General features: G+C 45.5%; 1 protein-coding gene across 3 annotated transcripts in view; it reads left to right on the top strand.

The window, feature by feature from the left end:
* LOC146859157 (S-adenosyl-L-methionine-dependent tRNA 4-demethylwyosine synthase TYW1-like) overlaps nt 1-20,547 on the top strand; it is a 590,982-nt gene that overhangs the window by 374,699 nt on the left and 195,736 nt on the right. For all 3 annotated transcript variants that reach the window (XM_085649816.1, XM_085649818.1, XM_085649817.1), the window contains one exon: nt 16,004-16,113. In XM_085649816.1, the coding sequence (XP_085505942.1) occupies nt 16,004-16,113 (110 nt within the window). The remainder of the gene's footprint in view (nt 1-16,003; nt 16,114-20,547) is intronic.

Below are 20,547 nucleotides of genomic sequence, written 5' to 3'. Positions count from 1 at the left end.
ATCTGTCCCATAGATTATAATTTGGAGTTTATTTATAACATCTTATAAATATAACTTCCCATTAGGACAGGATAGAAAGATTGAGTTTAGTGTGCCTGAACTCAGAATGTCAAAATGCATCTTTTAGTAAAGATGATTTTTATATTGTGTGTTTGAAAATACCAATTTTAGAAAGTGGGTATTTTCTTGCTTAGCCATCCTGTGAACCTCTGCTAGGTTTGTGTATTGACTGTCTGACTTTTGACTGACAGGGACTCAGAATGTGCATTCTCTCAGACAAACAACTGGGGGTGTTGATGTGTGTCCTACCTTTCCTGAATGAGTCCAGGCTGGGCTGAATAGACCTGGATGCATTTAGTGTAGAGGGGATGAGATTTTGTTCACATCTGAATGGGCCTGGTCTGCCTGGGACAAAGCTGTCTCCACTTTCTGCCGGGCAGCTGCACCAGAGAGGATAGAACAGGTTTTGGCTGAGCAAAGCACCTCCAGAGAACAAAATAATTTGTGCTATAAAAAGTGAGGCCCAGACCCCTGAACTTTAGATTACTGCTAAACTAAGGAACCTGCCAGGAAGAAGAACCGGGAAAGCTGAAGGAGTACTACCCTTGTGCTGTTGGGATTGGCCTGCAGTGGTTGCTTCTGTCTTGGGCAGGAAAAAGACTGGATTGTACGTTCATCATCCTGCTGTTAGTTTTCTCAGAGGGCTTGAAGTCGAGCTTGCCTCTTGTTGGAAGTCTTAGGCATAGAAATGACTTCAGTGATCATTTCTGGAATTCAAGAGGAACCTTTGCCAGTGAGAAGAGCTGAAGAAACTGAGAAGAAGTACTGCTGTCTGTAGTTGGCCTGCAGTGGCTGTTTCTGCAAGGAAAGGACAGGGACTTTGCTATGTGCTGTGTCCCTTGCTTGAAGAAGATCTCTATGGGCTTGAAGGAGAGCTTGCCTCCTGTTTTGAAGTCTCAGGGATACAAGGACTTCACCCCCAGCTGACCTGCCAAGAGGTGTCTGCTGCTGTTCAGGGCCTCTGGAGGTTGTTCCTGCTGTTGGGAGCTGGAAAAGCAACGCAACTAAAAGAAGAGCGACGCATCTGTACCTATTTCCGATGCCGAAGAAACCTACGCAGCGCCTGCCCGTGGCACGTGGAATCGCAGCACGCTGCATAGAGTGCATGATCTACTATGAGTGAGATCACCACACCGATTCCGGCGCAGGCCCTGCTGTGCAGCTGCACGAACCATCGCATCATCCCAAAATCGTCGCGCATCACCTCCCCCCGCAGTAAGAAACCAATGCTTAAGGAACCAACAAATCACCTTCCCTGCAACCCTTTTTGGTTTGTGTGCATGACACATCCAAGTTACTTTGTGTGAAACGATTGCATCTGTAATTTGCTTTGGACAGAACTGTTTCGACCTTTTAAAAGTCATATTTGTATTACTGTAATGTGGATTTTTGTTGTTTTTGGACTTTTTAGGTTTAGATAAAGATCACTTATTTCTCTAAACTGGTGTGGTGTCCATTTGTAGTGTTTTTACTGTATTACTGTATGTGTGCACAAATGCTTTACACACTACCTCTGAGATGAGCCTTTCTGCTCGTGACAAGCTACCAAGGGGATGAGCAGGGGTAGTTGTAGGAGTGTATCCCCCTTACCCTGACTAGGAAGAAGGGTCCCTACGTGGATAAAGGTACCTACCTCTGCAGACCCCCCATTTTTACCAGGACTTCTATATGCGTTACACATTTCCCGAAGTGCAGTCTGTCTGCTCTGTGCCATAGCTAACAGGGGCTGAGCTCAAATGTAAATTACTGAACCCTCTACTGGACCTAACAAGAAAAGTGACTTTATTACTTGTGGTCAACCGATATCCCCGCAACTAATAATCCACTTTCTCACAATAAATGTTTCAGATATACATGGCCATTACTCTATACTTGTGAACTGATTACCTGTTATAGAATATTTGTTTGAATCTTACTTTCGATGGATATGCAAATTATCTTACACTTCATATTCTCTCTAAACGGACCACTATATGGAACTCCATAGTTTTGAACCCCCAAGACTAAGCGAGTGAGTGAACTCTTATGAATTCCCTCCATGTTCAACTTCATGTTACCCACATTCCATTTCATTGGTTGCATTATTGCATTGCACTATCTTAACAACTGTTCTGGTGATTTGACCGTTTTTACGTCTGGCATCAATTTGCAGTGATTAACTGAGAAAAATAACCTCAGGAGTACTACAGAGAGGCTTTTGCTCTGCCCACATCAGGCAGGATAAAAGTACATGTTTTCATTGGGTAGTTGTTGAACCTGGCACTTTCTGCAGGGTCATAACCAAACTTTTTGCCTCCAGCCTTCTGTTTCCCGAAACGTTATTGTTGACTTTAGGAATCTGTGCACTTTACCACTCCTAACTGGTGCTAAAGGGCTTGTGCTCTCTTTTAAACATGATGAAATTAGCTTACACTCAATTGGCATGTTTTATTTACTTGTAAGTCCCTGGTAAAGGGGTACACCATGTATGAAATGTTATCACTACCTCATTGTTAGCGACTGTAATATGCACTTTGAAAATCACGAGGATGCTTTGTTTGGGCAATTGGAAAACGATTTGAGTATGCTCGATCTCAAAAAATGTGCGTCAGGCCCAACCCATAGAGCGGGGCATACTCTGGATCTTTTGTTCTCTAATATAAAGACGATGAAAGTTGTGGAAGAGACCCCTCTCACAGATAATTTCCTTTTCACCCACTCTCCCCATTGATAAAATAAATGGGGAAAATTGCTGTTGAAGTTTATAAGATCATGGTGAATTCTAAATTTACAAACGTTTCCTAATAACGTTAATTACCTGCCAAACACTTGACCATACCCCTATTCTGACCAGATTGAATCTTTTAATGCCGCTATTATAGCTATTATAAGCTCCCGGAATATTTGTGCTATGCTAAAAATGTATAAATCTTTCATGAAGTCACCCTCAGAGAAATGGTATTCAGTGGAATTGAGAGCAATTAAAAGAAAGAATACAATCCTTGAACACAGTGGAGGTCCGCAAGAAATTAAGCAGATGTAGTTTAAAGAGAATCTAAAAAATTATCATGGATTCGTAGAAAATAGCAGCTCATCAAAGGAGCTATTCAAAAATTTTGAAGGAACTTACTGAGCCCTCTTGCCTATCCCAATCAATCTCTCATACAAAGGCGCTCTCTGACGAAATTGGGAATTTTTATTCTGATAAAATTGAGAAAATGTATTTATCATTTCAGAATCCGCACCCTCCATTGGAGAAGACACAGATTCTTCTAGACCTCCATCCAGATTCTAAGGCTCATATGAGAGCCTTTGAACCATTATCATAAATGGAAGTAGTCCATATGATGACGGAAGTCAAATCTGGCTCCCCGTTCGCCCCTGCCCTCATTTTATCCACTCCTAACTAGCAATAAATAAATGTAAATCCGTATTTGTAAAGCGCGAACTACTCACCCTTACGTGTCTCAAGGCTCTGGGGGCCGTCATGGAAATTAAGTGAACTATTGCCCAGAGTCACATGGTGCTGAGCTGAGCTGCCGCCGGAGCCGGGAATCGAACCGTGAACCCTGTGCTCCGAAGTCAGCTGCTCTGGCCGCTGCACCACACCTCTCCGCAATGATTTTAGGCCTTCATTTTACCAAATCTGGAAGAAGCTACATTTCCAGGAATTTAGAAGGAAGCGGTATTATTACCCATCTCTAAAAAACCCGGTATCGAAGTGTCGATTCTTTCTATTGCCTGATATCTCTCCTTCCCTATATGTCTAAAATATTAGAAAAAGTGGTGAACAAGCAATTGTCCTATTTTTTAGAGACTAATGACCTTTTGGATTCCTCTCAGACGGGTTTCCGGATTAATAACAGCATGGAGTCTACGTTGCTCGCCGTGTTGGATGATAACAAGTCAATAGTGGATCGGGCGGTGATGTGACTGATCCTACTTGACTTGTCTGCAGCTTTTGACAGTCTTGCACAGTTTGCAGATCATCAGGCTTCACGAGATGGGCTTACACTCTCATGCTGTTAAGTGGCTGTGCTCTTTTTGCTGAATAGAACACAAACCGTGCAACTGGGTGCCTACAGATCTCGCTCTTTACTTCTACTTGCGGGTTCCCACAGCACTGCTCGTTAAGCCCTACTCTCTTTAATGCCTATGTAGTTCCGCTGGTAAAAATTGTCTGAAATTGGGACTTTGAGTCCACTTCTTATGCAGATGATACCCAGTTGCTGATGTAACTGGGGGAGGATCACAATGAGACCCGTAGTAACCGGATGGATGTCAAAGCATTGTTTAAAACTGAATGCAGAAAAAACTAAAATTCTGCTGTTGAGGGGTTCACACCTGATTTGGGATGCCTCCGGGTGACCTGAGCCTTTGGAAGTGATGCCCAAGCACAAGAAGTTGGCCAAGAACTTGGGGGGCCTAATTGATAACAAACACTCCATGCAAGATCTTGTCAGAACTATGTGTGGCAAATGCTTTGGCATTCTCAAGCTTTTGAGAAGAATATTCAAATGGATTACAAACAGCTTGGCGAAAAGCCATAGTCCAGGCCCTTAAAACGAGTAGACTGGACTATGGTAATGCTCTATTTTTAGGCATGACTGATTACTTTTCACTAAATTGCAGGTCATTCAAAATGCTGCAGCCAAGCTTATCTGCAATATGGATATATTTGGCTCTGCTTCAGCCTACTTAACTTCTCCGCATTGGTTGCCTATGCGTAAGAGGGCCAATTTTAAACCTTTATGCTTCGCTCATAAAGTTTTACATAACGATAGCCCAGGGACTGTACAAGCCAGAATGAAATTTTACAAACCAACTTGAGAACTGAGATCCCGTAGTTAGCCTTTAGCCAAGACTAAACAAATAAGGAAGGCCAGATCAGGAGGCCATTCCTTCTCTTATTTGGCTGTGGTTCAATGGAACTCTTTACCCTTGAACATTAGTTTAATTGATAATCATACTAGATTTAGGAAAGAATTTAAAAATTGTCTCTTTATTGCTTAATTGATGGTAGGAACGTTCCTGTTTTGGTTGAATGAATCTCGCTCAGTGGACGGCTTGGGCATCTGCCTAGCGCCATGACATTCCCTAGGGTATAAGTGTTGCACTGCACGGGGCCAAAAAATAAAAATTAATACCCAGGGCCTGTAAATTAAATGCTACTACTGGTCCTGCAGCACTAATTGTGCCACCCACTTAGGTAGCCCTTTTAACGATGTCGCAGGCCTCCCATTGCAGCCTGTGTGTGCAGTTGTAAATTGCCATTTTGACCTGGCAAAATAAATCTTTAGCAAGGCCTAAACCTTCCTTTTTAGGTCTCGCCTACACAGTGCGCATGCGCTGCATTGGAAAAAGACCTTTAGCCATTGCTTCACTTTTGCAGTCCCAAACGTGCATGCATTGCATTGCTTTTAATGGCAACGCCTGCACGTTTGACGATTCCTTTGCGGGAGCGAGCAGCGGCGCCATATGTTAGCAATTATCGTGCCTTGCTGCTCGCTCCCGCAAGGGAATCCGGCGCAGGCCCCCTCTCTTCCCCTACCCCTGCTGCCTCCTCCTCTTTCACGCGCGCTTGTTCATTCTCTTCGCTCCCTGTTTGTTTACATTACGGGGAGAAGGGTAATGACGGAGCGTTTATTACCCTGCCCCCTCCTATTTTTCGGAGTGCCCAATGGGTGCAGAAATGCCAGAGCGAATCAGAAAATTCGCTATCTCTTATAAACAACCACTTCCCTCAAACATACAAGCACACATGAGAGAAAAAGGGCGATCGTGCAATTTGGCCAGTCCTGTGTGAAATCCCACAGCGTTGACAAAATAAGTAAGAAAACTCCTAAACAGTCAACGTTAACAATAGGTTCTAGTTTTCTAATCCAAAGAAGGCTAATAAAAGGGTGCTTAGTAATTGTTCTGTAGCCGTTCATATAAATAAACTACTAGTTTATTGCATGTATCATTGAAATGTTTGAACTAATATATTTTTTGACTCAACTGTTACTCTTCTATTAACTTTGAAGCTGAAAATGGCAGTCTTGTTTGCTATCTGATGATAGTGGTTAAGGCAGGCGTTGGTTTTCCTAGTCCTTTGTCTATGCCTATGTTTTAGCCGGTAGCCGTGCACTTCCTGTTATACAGAGCAACTAAAAGACAGAAGCTATCAGAGAGAGCTGTAGTTCGGGTGGATGAGCAGGCAGCTTAGAGGCTCTGGATATTGACACTGAAAGTTGGAGGTAATAATAGCAAAGGCAGAAGGGGCAGGGTGGGAGCTATTTAACTCCATTTGTCTAACGTTTAGGCCATTTAGACAGGCTATAAGTTTCGGAGTAAAGTGAGATAAAGGTTTAACGAGAGGTGTTTATGCAATGGGCATTGATACAATTGGCACAGTATTATCAATACCACTGAATGTGTGGCATTGATACCACTGTATGAGGGCTTACAGTTACAACCAGTTGGATTGTTGTACTTTTGGGCATCGCTGCAGGATGTGGGAGAATAGTTTTGGTGGTGGTTCGGTACATAGCTGAAAGAGGGCATTAGTTAGGTCGAGCTGCACAGTGTAAACCCGCATTCGTTCTGTGCATACAACACCTGTGTGCGTCAAGGATCTTTTCCATACCCTTCAAAGCTGGGTTATGGTATTAATGAGCCTTCCGCGCATCCGGTTCGACATTCGCAGGGAAGTCAGTGGGCAGATGAAGCAACGAATCTGCAATAAAACAAAGGATACTTTTTCAGACAACCATTTATTTACTTTCCTTTTAGGATATGAGTCTCTGGTTGACATTTTTTAACCGCGCCAGCCGTTTTGTAGTGCCTGTTTGACCACCTGGATGACCATGGAGAGGCTGTTAAGTAGAGGTCGGATGCCCACAAATGTGTGTTTTTAAAAATAGCATTATTTTCTGCAATTTAATTACGTTTTCTATCTAATAGTTGCGCCAAATATGTTATTTGTGTTCTCGACACAGATGTGTGGTTTACTGAATGTTTAGGGATTTTATTTTTTGAGTAAATGTAGTGTACGGTCATTTTAAACTTATATAAGATACCCACTGCTATACGTTATATGTGAATTTTGGTCAGCCGTTACCCAAACAAATTACTCCGTCCCTTGTCACTTATACACAACTACTTGTCACCTATACACAAGTACTTTTTCCCTAACATTTACTCGCCATCTATACTAGATCTCGTGCTCCCTCTAGGGCAAGCGATTTTCTTCCATATGTTTAACATTAATAGTAATCTGTAAATAAATACATCGTATGGCATTTGTTGCAATCATAATATTGTAAATTGCTTTGAAAATCAGCTTTAGTTTATCGCATTATGAGGCTAGATTGCTCCTCTTATTTGTTGAACGTCAGGATCGCACAAAAAAAAACTTACTGTACCAATTAAACTTTTTGTTTGCGAATGACTCAATGTGGGAAAGCTAGTAATTGCTTTCTTTAAGTGACAGCTGAAATTCCTGTTGGAAATCTGTTTTTCATGCTCTGTGTAGTGCAGAGGACATTGTGAGGTGGCCATATCCTTAATATGGAGAGCAGTACACATTTTATGTTTGAGTATTGCATTCATCTCTGAAACTCGTTATGGACTAAAGCGCCCTCAACGCTTCAGAGGGTAAGAGTATTGCAGGTTGATAAGGTCTTGAGTGAACAAATTGAGTCACAAGCTTTATAGCGTTTGTCTTGTGTTTCCAAAGTGAAATTAAAAATCCGAATCATGCTGAGGTAGAGGCATTGTTCAGGTTTTGTTTTGTGTCTTTCCTCTAACCCTACCACAAAATACTTAATATATTTCTTAACTGAAGTCCTTCTCCCACTCGACCAAGTTTGTTGTGCCAGTGCATGCAAGAAGTACATCCACATGTTGTGGACCACCAAGATAATGCTAAAATAAGATTTCTAACTTCGACAGGTTTGTGGACTGAACTCTCATATTTTCTGAGTCAATGCTTGAGTTGCCCAGCCAGTCGGTTTTCTTTTTGCATTCTAACAGTTGAATTGTTTACCTGTTATAAATACAGGACTATAAGTATCATAATGCACAGGAAACACCTGAGCTAGATAAACTATTATCTTGTATTCAGGAAACCTGAGTACTGTGAATCAACCAGGGTGCTACAGGAGCAATCATTATTAAGATTCCTAGAATTCATACCCTGAATATGCACATCACACTAACGCTTTAGAAATGTATGTTGGTGTTGACGGGCCAAAGAAATGTAATCACCATAGCCATGTTCTCAAGTTGTTCGCGAACATGTGAATATGGCCATCCTTTTTAACAATGGCATTCATGGTGTCAGGCGGGATATAGATTTGATATTACTCTGGGAGCATTCATCTAAATGGTGTGACTACAACAACATATGCACTCTCAGTTCATTTGTGTCTTTAATTCCAGGGAAAAATAAATGCAAGATAAACCAGTATTGTCAAAAAATATATTGCACAAGAACACATGTTAATTTGCTGTGGTTATGTTCCTCAATTGTATTTTGAGGCAATTTATTTTTCAAAAAGGGTACTATTCAAAGCCTAGAATTTCAGAAGCTTTAAAGATTACAATTGTGAATTATTATTCTGTAGTAGGGGAATCTCTGTTATAGTCATAATCTAGTCGGCTTCGGCCTTTCCGCCGGTCTCGCTGGTCCAGGCGACCATGGGCGTCATGGCTTCGGGGTCCCCTGCGGCGGAGTCGGGTACCGTGGAAGGGAAACCGACCGCGGGGGAACCGGCGGCGGTCCCACAGGAGTGCGTGGCAGCGACAGAGGCTGGGGCGGCGGAGGTAACGTCCGCGGGCGAGGTGGCGGTGGTGGAGGCGGCGGTGACGGAGGTGGAGACGTTGGTGGAGGTGGTGGTGGTGGTGGAGGCGGAGGTGGCGGAGGTGGGAGAGGCGGCGGTGACGGGAGAGGCGGCGGTGACGGAGGCATCCGAGGAGGAGTATACACCACCGAGTACACCGATCCCGGCGACTCTCTTCCTCGACGTTGATCTTCTCCTCGACGGCGACCTGTGCCTCGACGGCGACCTGTGCCTCGACGGCGACCTGTGCCTCGACGGCGACCTGCGCCTCGACATCGACCTGCGCCTCGGCGTCGACCTTCGCCTCGACGGCGACCTTCGCCTCGACGGCGACCTGTGCCTCGACGGCGACCTGTGCCTCGACGGCGACCTGTGCCTCGACGGCGACCTGTGCCTCGACGGCGACCTGTGCCTCGACGGCGACCTGTGCCTCGACGGCGATCTCAAGCGTCTCGACGTCGATCTCCTTCTCCTCTTCATCGACGGCGAGCTGCGATCCCTCGACGGCGAATGCCGACGCCGGGTCTTATCTCGACGCCGACAGCTGGACGGAGCCGACCACAGCGTCGTCGCCGACGACGCCGATGTAGTCGACGGCGGCCTATTCAGGTCCCTCGACGGCGATCGTCGACGCCGCTTCTCCCCAGAGCCCTGGGGAGACGGCGAACAGACGGTGGTCATCCTCCTCGACGTCGCCGTCGACGCCCTCGACACCGACGGGGAGTGGGAGCGCTTACTGGTCTTCCTGCCCCTGGGGAGCCCCCCAGAGGCCTCAGTATGGGCCAAATCAGCCCCTCCAGACCCACCTGGTGCCTTCAGTCTTCGCTCCTCCAGAACTTGAAGCCTGATTTTCATTCTGTCCCTCAGGGTCCTGGCTGAGAACGAGTGGCAGATGGTACAGCTTTCAGGCACGTGGGACTGGGGGAGGCAACCTATGCACCCCTCGTGTGGATCAGTTTTAGCCTTCTTTCGACCACATTCTGGGCACTTGTCGTACAAGCCAGGCATGTTGACAGTACCAGCTACTAAACACAAGAAAAAGTGACAAAAATTGCCAAAATCTCAATTAAACCCTTGAAAAGGGGAGAGCTCAATGCTCCAGGGTCCTGCTAGCAGGAGCCGGAAAAAAGAACTGAAAGTAAATGGGACCTGCTGGGCATTCTGGGATACTGGGGAAAGTTCTGGAAATCTGGAAAGTTTTCTTAAAGGCACAGTATCCTGTTTTAAGCCACATAATGGCAGCCTATGGGGCTTGTCTGTCATCTCCTTCCTCTCTATCATTCCAGAGGCTTTTGCTGGTAGAGGCAGGGTTTTTTCCTATGGGGAGAAAAACTAGACAGGCAGTGCTGTTTGTGGATGTTGGTGGAATTCTAGTTGAAGTACTGGACAGTGTAAGCCTGTGGGTTTAGGCTGCATTATCTGTCTTTAAATTAAATTCTCTCTTAAAGGTGTATGCAGGTCTGCATGATTTGGCACCTTTTAGAGATTATTTTTTATTGCTCCGGGGTCCACGCACATGGGCGGGACTATTCACTAGATTATGACTATAACAGAGATACCCCTACTACAGAACTGGAGTTACAGAAAAGAAACTACTCCTTATCCTTGATGTAACCATCTGTAAGATGTCCCTCTGTTGTATGGGCCGTTGGAAGCACTGGGGCACTATGAACTCATTTATTTATGTATTTTTAATGTATTACCTAAAAAGACACACGTCTGCTAGCAATCAGTGCAAATATTATTTCGGTTCAAGTGTAAACATTAGCATTCAGTGATTCCTGATGCAGAGTTGGATTGGGAACAAAAATAGGACCGGGCACTCCACAAAAAAACTGGATTTTGGCGTATTGCGACCTTCCGCAAGCTGTTGCTTGGTTTGTGTCAGAGTGCTAATTTTAGGAGAACTTTGTGGTAAATAAAGGATTCTTTAACCTGTAGGGCCAGTAACTTTGGAAGGGACTTAAATCGTCATTATTTAATGCATCTCACGTTCATCTTCAGGTCCATGAATCTCCCTTCGCCTATGCTCGCCCTCAGAGGCCTGAGTCAGCTCCCTGCTTTTAGATCTTAACGCTCCTACTCATTCATGGGGATCTTCATTGGACCTACAGGTACCGGAAGGATCATTTTCACTCATACGTCTGGCTTTTGGTAATTCTCAAAGATCTGAATGTCCCGCTCACCCGAAGACGCTTAGGTTCTTGCTCGTCATCAGTTAATACTAAAACTACACACACTTCCTCAGGGCCTTTAAACTCATTTCTAATCCATTACCCTACGAGGCACCTGCTCACACTCTTTCACTGAGACTCCTACTCACATTGAGAACCTAAGAGACTCTTTCACTTTCAGGTGTCCTTTCAATTGTGCTCATTCCTAGGTTCCTTAGAATCCTGCTCATCCACAGATCTGCTGAGATCCCTGTTGACCTTTAGGCCTTGTATCTCTTGCTCACTCTTACCCAGAATCGTCTGCTCACTCTCAAGTCAGTAGAAGCCATGTTCACCAGGAGAGTTACTAAAGCTTCTGTACACTGTCAACTCTACTGGTGTTCTGCACACTATGACCCTGAGGTTCCCACTCCCTGCCAGAGTTCCGAAGCACCTACTTACAACTAAGCCCCACAGGCTCCTTCTCACACTAAGGTTCCCTGCAAGAGCACGTCTCAATTTAAGTCTTTGAGGCTCCAACTAATACTCCAGGTTTACAAGGCTCCAGCCTCAATATGAGGCTTTCGCTAACTCTCAATTCCAAGAAGATCCTGCTTACCTCCCTTAACCTAAACTCTCCTAACACCCTGCACTCTTAGATCTTAACTGAAATGAATTATGGTCGACTGCGGAAAGAGGGTGGTTCTATGAGTTTGGGTTAGAGTTCAGGGACCAGAGGGACTTGACCATGTATGCACTCCAAGAATGGAGTAAAATAATATTAGACCATGGAAAAACAGAATGCATTTAAAAAGTGAAAAAATATGGAGTGCCACCACAGAGGTTTCTAAATTCAAAAGTACACTGCTTCCCACTTACAACTAGTAACAGCCCTTCTCCTGCAGGGTAGCTGTTGATTCATGAAAACACCTACTGTATGTGGCTTAAGGCTAATACACCATTATTTGGGGGCCCAAAGCTTTCAACTAATCATGTATCTGACAGGAGTACCTCATTCAGTCATGGGTTTTACTTTGTATTCTGGCACTTTGTAGTTTTTGTTTACTATAAATGAAGAACTACAAGTGCTCAAATCCAAATGAAAACAAGCATTGGCATAGCCAATAGGTCTCGCCTTTGGGACCTTATACGTGTTTATCCATGCAACAGTTGATGTTGTTGCACCAAGGATATTGTGCTGGATAACTTAACACTTATAAAGACCCAAAGGCGAGACATATTGGCTATGCCAATGCTTGTTACTACATGCAAGTCATTCCAAGTATAGGCCAAAAACAGCTCAGAGGGCAGAGTTCAGGGTATTTAAAAAGTAAAACATGTACTTTGTAGTTTTACATGTCCTGGTAGTGAAAAACTCCTGTTTTTGACTGCTGCTGGCCTTAACTCTCCCATAGGATAACATTGGGTTACCTTATTACATTTAAGAAATGATCACTTTCAATTGGGAGATGGCAGGGATATCCAGTATGGTGTCTAAAGAATAGTACTTAATCACACTCATTACTGGTAAAGTTAGAGTTTAAGTCCCCATTCTAGAAATGCCACTTTTAGAAAGTTGGTATTTTCTTATCCTAATCATTAGGTCATTAGGTGCTTGCAGCCTGTTTCCTGGGTCACATGACTAAGTGTAACTGGAGGTTGGTCTTTGTGTATTGCTCCCAGACAGTGAGACAAAGGGAGAATAGGTTTTTGCTAGATGGGCCATCTCTGACTTGTTGAGGAGGGGGTGATGTCACCTACGACATTTAAACATCACAATGGCTCTGTCTGAGCACACACATACTGGGTTTCACACCAGTCTATTGTGTCCCCATGCAAGCACTGGCCAGGGCAGGGAGGCAGGAAATTCTAAACACTTTGGGGGTAGAAACCTCCAGAACCCTTTCCTACTTCAAAGCTGGTACCAAGTATAAATATTGGACCCTCAGACCCAGCTCTTCTGTACACTCCTGAACCTGTGAATTCTACCGAAGGAGGCTGTGCTGCACTGCTGCTTGAGGCATGCCCTGCTTGTTGTGAAGAAAGATTTGACCTCAACCCTTCATCTCAGGTTGAAGCAACTCAAAGGTTCAGCTGTCTGACCTCTTGTTCTGAGCTACAGGGAAACCACAACCTCCAAAGCACTCCCTGCAACTGGCAGTTGACCTGCTCCAGTGGACCTGTGTGAAGCCGCTGGCTTGCGCTGGAGTGAGTTCCTGATCCCCACAAGGTGCCCCTCAGGATCTTGACCCTCTGTGTGACATCAGTAGAGCTCCTTCTTGAAGAAAAGGAGAAATCCTGAAGTTTTGAGCTCTTTGAGACCGCCAACGGGCTTGTTCACACACAAATCCTTCAACTTTGCTGACTGCCAATGAGAAGCTCTGGTGCACCAGATTCTTTGCGCTACAGCAACGACCGGCAACGCAAGATCTCCACTTCGTGCTACAGCTTTGACAGCCGGCAGTGACTGCCAACGTGAATCTCCAGCTGCGACCATCTATGACGCCCAACAGGATCTTTGCCCCACAGCGACCACTGTCCTGCTCTCTGCGCTACAGCTACAGTGATGGCAAACCGCAATGCTCTCCCTGCTCCACGCGGCCTCCTCCTCCGCGAACGGAACTCTTCGTGCTGGACTTGAGAACGTAGATTTTTCAGCAGGACTAACCCGCTTTCTGTATCCAACCCACGCTCAATCACAGTCAGACTGAACTTGTGACTTTAACCTGGTCTTGCATGACCAGATCACTTTCAGGAGTCGGTGGTAATGGTTGAGTGCTGTTTGAAGGTGGTATAGTTAACTGTCCCTTTGCTAGTGCGCCACCTCCTTTCTAGGTAACAGCAGTTGCATTTGGTAGATTTCAGCTTCGGGGTGAACCAGCTGGCTCTTCTGGAATGTCCTTTGGATTTGGCTGGCTTGGAGGGGGCCATTGTGTTGGTGCATACACTGGGAGAAGTTCTTCACAGCCTGTTCTGGGTTGAATGTTGTATTTGAGAGGTGGGAGTTGAGAGCTTTGTTCCACTCGTCTTCTGATATCTTTTTACAATTTCTGTGCGCAGAGCTGGAGATGGGGGAGAGGGGGTGCGCAATGGGGCCAATGTCGGTAGGTACTGAGACAGTGAAGTGGACGTTATAGTGGCCGGTCAAGGTGAGCTGTGAGACGTGGTTGTACTCTATCGCTGGATGTGAAAATGGGGTTGAGCGTGTGTCATGTGATGTGGGTTGGGTTAGTGACAAGTTGCTTGAGGCAGATATTGCTCATGCTTTCCAGGAGATGCGTCGTGCTGGTGTCGCCTGAGTCGTTGAGGTGGAAGTTAAGATCAACTAGGAAGATAAAGTGCTCGGAGTCGATGGCGGTCAGGGATGACGTTGCTGAATTGTAGGCGTGGTCCTGGTGGTCTGTAGACCAGGGTACCTTCAATTGCGCTTTTTTCATCTGTGTGAAGTTGGAAGTTGAGATGCTCCACTATCGTGGCCGAGTTGTCTGAGGAGGTTGTGCAGCGGATGGTGTCCTTGTAGATGATAATTCCACCTCAGTCTTTGTTGGTCCAGTCCTGAGGTGTTATCTTGTAGCCTTCCGGGGTGGCGATGGCAATGTGCGGCGTGGAGGTGGGGTTTAGCCTCGTGTCTGTGAGGCAGATGATGTCAAGGGTGAGGAACGAGATTGTGTCCCAGATCTCCATGACGTGTTTGCTGAGCGAATGTGGGTTGAGAAGAATGCACTGGAGTTGTGCCGTGGCGTGTCTCAGTTGGCGTGGTGGTTGCAGGAGTGTTTGAAGTGTCTCCAGTGTTGTTTGTTGCTCCAGTGCTGCAGGTGAAGTGGCAGTGCTGGCAGGATAACAGTCCTCTGGTAGTATGTGGAGATGTGCGGTAGCAGCAGTTAATACGCCTGGGATCCAGGATTCTGAGGTCTGCAGTAGTGTAGCAGTGGGTGGAGGGAGCTCCAGGGGTCCTGGCGCTGGGTGCAGATGGGCTTGCTTTTAATAAGCCTGCGGCGTGCTCAGTGTGCGCGGCTGCGCTGTGGCCCCAATTAAGTAGGTCCTGGGATAGATGAGGGGTGCTTGGAGGCGGGAAGTTGGGAGGTGTGAGCAGCGAGGGGGCACAAAGAGAATGATGGGATACAAATATAGCAGGTTAAATGTGACAATATTGCAAATAGCACAAATGGCACAATAGCACAAATACAAAATGACAAGGCACAGACAGAAAACTGAAGACCATGTACAGAAAAGCGTCAAAGGCGGGAAAAATGCACAGACAAAGATAGGATACAATGTAGCGGGCAAATGACAGGCACATCGAAATAACAGGCAGCAGGAGAACAGACTAAAAAGCTTCACGCACAGCAACCGTGATAGTGAAGACAGGCAAAGTCAAGGAAGAAGCGCTAAAGATGAGGCAGCGAGACAGCTTTGGGCTCTGTGTTCAGTCTCAGTAGTAGTAAATTATTCCTGGTCTTCTGGGCTTCTTTGGTAATAATCTGAAAGTGCTGCTCAATGCCTTCACCATTTCTTCGTATATGTTACCCTCTAGGGGCACAACTGCTTGCTGAGGACTGTTAGTTTTTGCCTTCAAATCGAATGCCTACAATGAAAAGCTAGATGAACTTACCTTTCATTCAGAGGGCTTGGTTCAGCTCCCTTTGAAATATCTCCAGTTTGGATCTGGAAAGAAAAGTACAAATCATTATTTTAATTTGACTGTGCCACATTTCAATACCTGTAGCTCATTCCAGTGTACAAGAACCATATGGTCACATTTTTTATGTTTATATATTAGGTTGTGTGTTCGGTTAGTGACTGCCATTTTTATCATTTCTACATTACCAAATCCTAGCCTAAGAATGTGGCATGTACGCTGTTGACAAATGGAAATGTTATTTTATCAAAAGTGCTTTGAAAAATGATTATTCACTTGCCAGCTCTTCTTTTTGGGAAGCAAATAACTTTTATTATTTAACATCTAACACTGCTTGTGTTTTCCAGACATCATACAAACCCTGTTGGCACAGAATGGCGGTGGAAGATGGACCAGCCAGAAAAGATTTTAGAGGAAGCTATTGAAAATCACCAGAACCTGATAAAGCAGTTTAAAGGTATTTTGGTATCCTATTAAGTTGATATTGTTGGTAGTAAAATTATAGCACATATTTATATTTGTGAACATCGCAGTGTCACTGTCAGGGCTAATACTTTGATCTTTTATGTCACTATTTTTGTTATTAAAAAAATTCAGTGAAAACAAAATTGTGACCTCTCCCTGTTCCACAATATGAGAAAGGTAAGTGACCTAATTACTGCTATATTGCCTTGGAACTCTTTCCATAGGATAAAAGTGAAGTATATATGTGTTGATCCGTTTAAGCCTGTTTGCCTATCTAGTATTATAGTTCGGTCTTCATTTATATGTAGGATTCTTTGTCTAATCAAGTGGGCAAAACGAGTCACCGATGGTCATTTACTTCTGAAAGTGAAATATCTAATTCATCTGCCAATAAATGCTGCATAATTGTCAAATTTATTTGAATTCATGGATCTTTAAAGCCAGCACAAACAGAATCAAAATGAGTGGGCATCTTTAAGAGGCAAACACAAGGAGATGATGGACAGAGTACTGAAACTTTTCAGACACTCACCCCCAGTCATAGATCTGGGTTGAATCCATCCTCATTCTTTAGCTCACTTCGCCACCTCAGTTCAGACCCAGCTATATGCAAATCAGTCTTCACCCTGTGCCTCATGGGAACAGTTCAGCCTGAACTGCCAAGCCAGGTCTTCCCTGAAATGGAAACAAGTATCCTGGGACCGGTTTCTGGGTAACACCCTTCATCAGCCAGGCTAGTTTGAATCCAGTGGCCAATGTAGAGTACAAGGTGTAGTACATATGACCCCGCCACCTGGGCATGAGTGCCGCCCCCACTTTAGCCAGCAAATGGGTTTCTTGCAAAAGAGCAATTTGCACTCAAGGAAGACATCTCGCCAGTTCTAGAGGCGCTCAGCGATCGATGGCCGCTACCACCCTCTCGTTCCTGCTGTGTTTCAGCACATGAGGGAGCCGCCAAGGTCCTGCACCCCCTGTACTGCCTACCTCTCCTCTCCTCTCCGTGTTTCTGTTGCTCCCATGGGGCCTGATCAGGGTTCTGGGGTGCCTGTTGATCAATCCAGTCCCACACCTCCTGTGGTGTGTTAAAAAAAGCACCACCCTGAGCTGAGCAGGGAACAGCATCGCATATTGGATCTCCATTTGGCGAAGTTTCCTCTTTGCTGGCAGAGATGATGAACACTGCCTCTGTATCTCCCTCAAAGTCTAGGAATATCCTGACGTGCTATTGTCGACCACCAACTGGCCTTTCTGTCGGGCTTGACGGAGCATCTGGTCTCTATCTTTGCAAAACAGTAACCTTACCATATGCAGTCTTGTGCCTCCACCGCTGCCAGTCAATCCGCTGCAGAAGACCAAGTTGGCTGCATATATGCTATGTCGGTCTCGGTTGTGTTAACCCGTTCAGCCAGACACTCGTGATCTGCTCTCAGGAGCCCCATGTCCTCTCTGAGGGCATCTGTCTTAGTCTCTACAGCTTTCCCAGACGCCACTATTGTCTGAAGAATATCTTATTACATTGGCCTGGCAATAGGGTCCTGTTGTGATAGGCCACTGAGTTCAGCAGGCGCAGACTTCTCCAATCCCTCCTGAGTCGGGCCTGCAGGTTCAGGATCTCGTTTTCTGGTAGTCTTCCCCATTACACCACTAGCTGTGGGTGGAATCCCCAACTGTGTCAGCTTGGGCCAGTCTGCAAAAGCCAGAACACTCCTTAATGGGTAATAAGCGTGGGGGCCGGCGCTGGGTCCAGGGTAAATCGAGACTCGGTGTGGGAGGTGTCACGCCCATGGTGTTAACAGTCCTGTAGCGCGGAGTGTTTATCTGAGCCTGGTGGCCAAGGAGCCCCCAACCCATCACCCGGGGTGTGTCCCCCAGTCTGTCAGGTCCAGTTCTTACCCATGGGGGTACTTGCCTGTGTCCTTCGCGGCCAAGCTCTCACCTCAAATGATAGGCCACAGTAACCGAGTGTCAAAGGGCCTGCAATCCTCAGTCACTCTGCAAAGCAGTGCGGTGAGACGGACAAGGTTACAAATTTGACCGACAGGGAGCAGGGCATGTAGCCTGTAGGTTGAGGTTCACTGGCGGGCACCTCTGGGATACAGCAGGCCACCCTAGCACTCCCAAGCTTTCTCACTATGTGGATGAATCCTGCATGGGCTCCCTTCCCTGCAGTAGCTGCTCGTGACAGGGCGAGGTCAAGTGCCTCCACTATTAAGTGAGGCATGCAATTACAGTCCACTTGGCAGCCCTGAGGCCTCCGTCCTTCAAGAAGATGAGGGACAAATGCAGTAGGGAGGCTCCAGCACAGGACACGGCCCCTCGTGGGCGACAGCCTCTTCACTGTGTGCAGCCGCTACTTTTTTTCCTACCGGGTGCCTGCTGAAATGCAGGCTGAGTGAGCTCCATCCCAACCCCGCAATCGCCGCCTCACTGCTGTGAGATAGCACTCAGCGGTCTCCGCAGGAGAGCTGCCCCTGGCCAGGGAGCTCTAGGACGCAATGTGTCGCAGTCCCTGCTCTCTCTCCAGAAACTGGGTCATCATCCCGCCATGCAGCAGGGGCGACTCCCCCACTCTTGACTGCCAGTGGTATGGTCCGGACTGATTCTCGTCCACTCTCCATGTTGACCGGGGTCGCCCCCCCAGATTGTCTACCAGCTTGAGTGGTGCACTCCGCTAGTGCGGCTCTGCCTTTCCCTTCAGTGAGGCCGCGTTCCGCAGGTCTGGGCCGCCTCCCATAGGGGTAGTCCTCACCACTACTGGGCACTCTATGCAGACCACCCAACAAAAGAGGTCAGCAGCTGGTTTATCCCACCTCCGAGGCTCCACAACCCAAGGCCGCTGCCATCTTGAGTCGCGACCTCGTGTTTCTATTGAGTGCCGGATAAAAACGTAAATAATCGGCTACTGCCAGGAGCATGCTTGTTTTATTACTCTTGGGTGGATTGTTTGTAGTTTGATCCTCTTCTGTGGATTTAGATTCGCCTTGGAAATTATCATTTTTGCCTATAGTGACTTGTAACCTTTCTCTGTCGTACACAATTTTTAGTTTTTACCTTTGAAAAAGTTTTCCTTTGAGTTGCTGCTAATCCAGATTGTATTGTTTGTCCCGGTTTGTTGTTTGACAGTTTCGCAAAGTGTACCTGGTCGTTTTCTTGCGTTGGCGATTTGGGATCTAATGTATTATGCTTTGCTTTCCAGATATGTTTTTTGTAATTGTTCCGTCGTTCATGTAGTATGATTAGATGAAATGTCAAGGGTTCATGTCTCCACATACGCTTGTCGATCTAAGACTGCTCGATTCATTATTAAGGTTTTGATGGTATGAAGGTGGGAGGGTTTCAAGTGGGGCTACTGTCTCCAATATTTTTATCACTGTTTGGTTGAAGTGCCCCGTTAACTCGAACATTCTGCATTTCAAATGGGGCAGTGAGTATTCTCATGCATTGCAAAGCCAATTATTCCCTGCTTAAGTTTCTGGTGTCTTTAACCTAGCCCTTATGTTTGATTTCTTGCCTTTTAAATGTCTGTGTTTGTCCAGTTAGATGGAATAGGATTGAGTGATTATTGGACCAGTCGTTGGGTGTGATGGTCAGTTCAACCACAAAGAGAACTGGGGGTCCGATGTGAATAGAAGGTAGCACAAAAATACAATAATGTGTATATAAGGAATCAACACATAGAATTTAAGAGCAGAGGCTGGATTCCCATCAATCTTTTTATCGTGGTCAGTATTATAATTTGGTCATCCACCCAATTGAGGGGTATGTCTCTTGATCATAGAGACTACCTCTATGGGAAGATCTCTTGCTCAGATAGACAAGTGGAACCAGACCCAATGATAAAGAGAGACAGTTGTGTCTACAATTGGTGATCCTAGACAACTTGTGCAGTGCAAAAAATAATAAAATAGTGAGTGAAATCTTAAAAAAGAGTTGTGCGGAGAAAGAGCACTTCTTTAATTAAACAAAGATTCCGGTAATACTGTATTTTTACATCTTCCCGAAGGTGCATAAAACCCAGAGACCACCTCCTGGTAGGCCAATAATTTCAGGCCTTGGTTATATTCTAGAACCTTTATCCACCTTTGTGGATTACTTTCTGCGACCAATCGTACAGAAGATGCCGACGTATCTCCAGGATACGAAAGATGTTTTACGATTATTACCACAAATTGAATTTGACACCGAGAGAGACTTTTTAGTTTCCTTCGATGTCGAATCACTGTATACTTCCATTTCTCAAGATGAAACCTTGGATACATTGGCTTTCATTCTGGAAGAAACCGATTTAAAATCTATTACACCGGTACATTTTATTATGTCCCTTGCCCGTCTAGCAATAAAAGACAACTTTTTTAAGTATGAGGACACCTTATACTTACAAATCTCAGGGACCAGTATGGGCAGTGTTTTTGCGCCAAGTTTGGCG

The sequence above is a fragment of the Triturus cristatus genome, chromosome 3_2 (assembly GCF_964204655.1).
Source record: "Triturus cristatus chromosome 3_2, aTriCri1.1, whole genome shotgun sequence".
Taxonomy (NCBI): Eukaryota; Metazoa; Chordata; class Amphibia; order Caudata; family Salamandridae; genus Triturus; species Triturus cristatus.
Note: the sequence above shows the minus strand (reverse complement) of the source record. Positions and strands in the feature narration are given on the sequence as shown.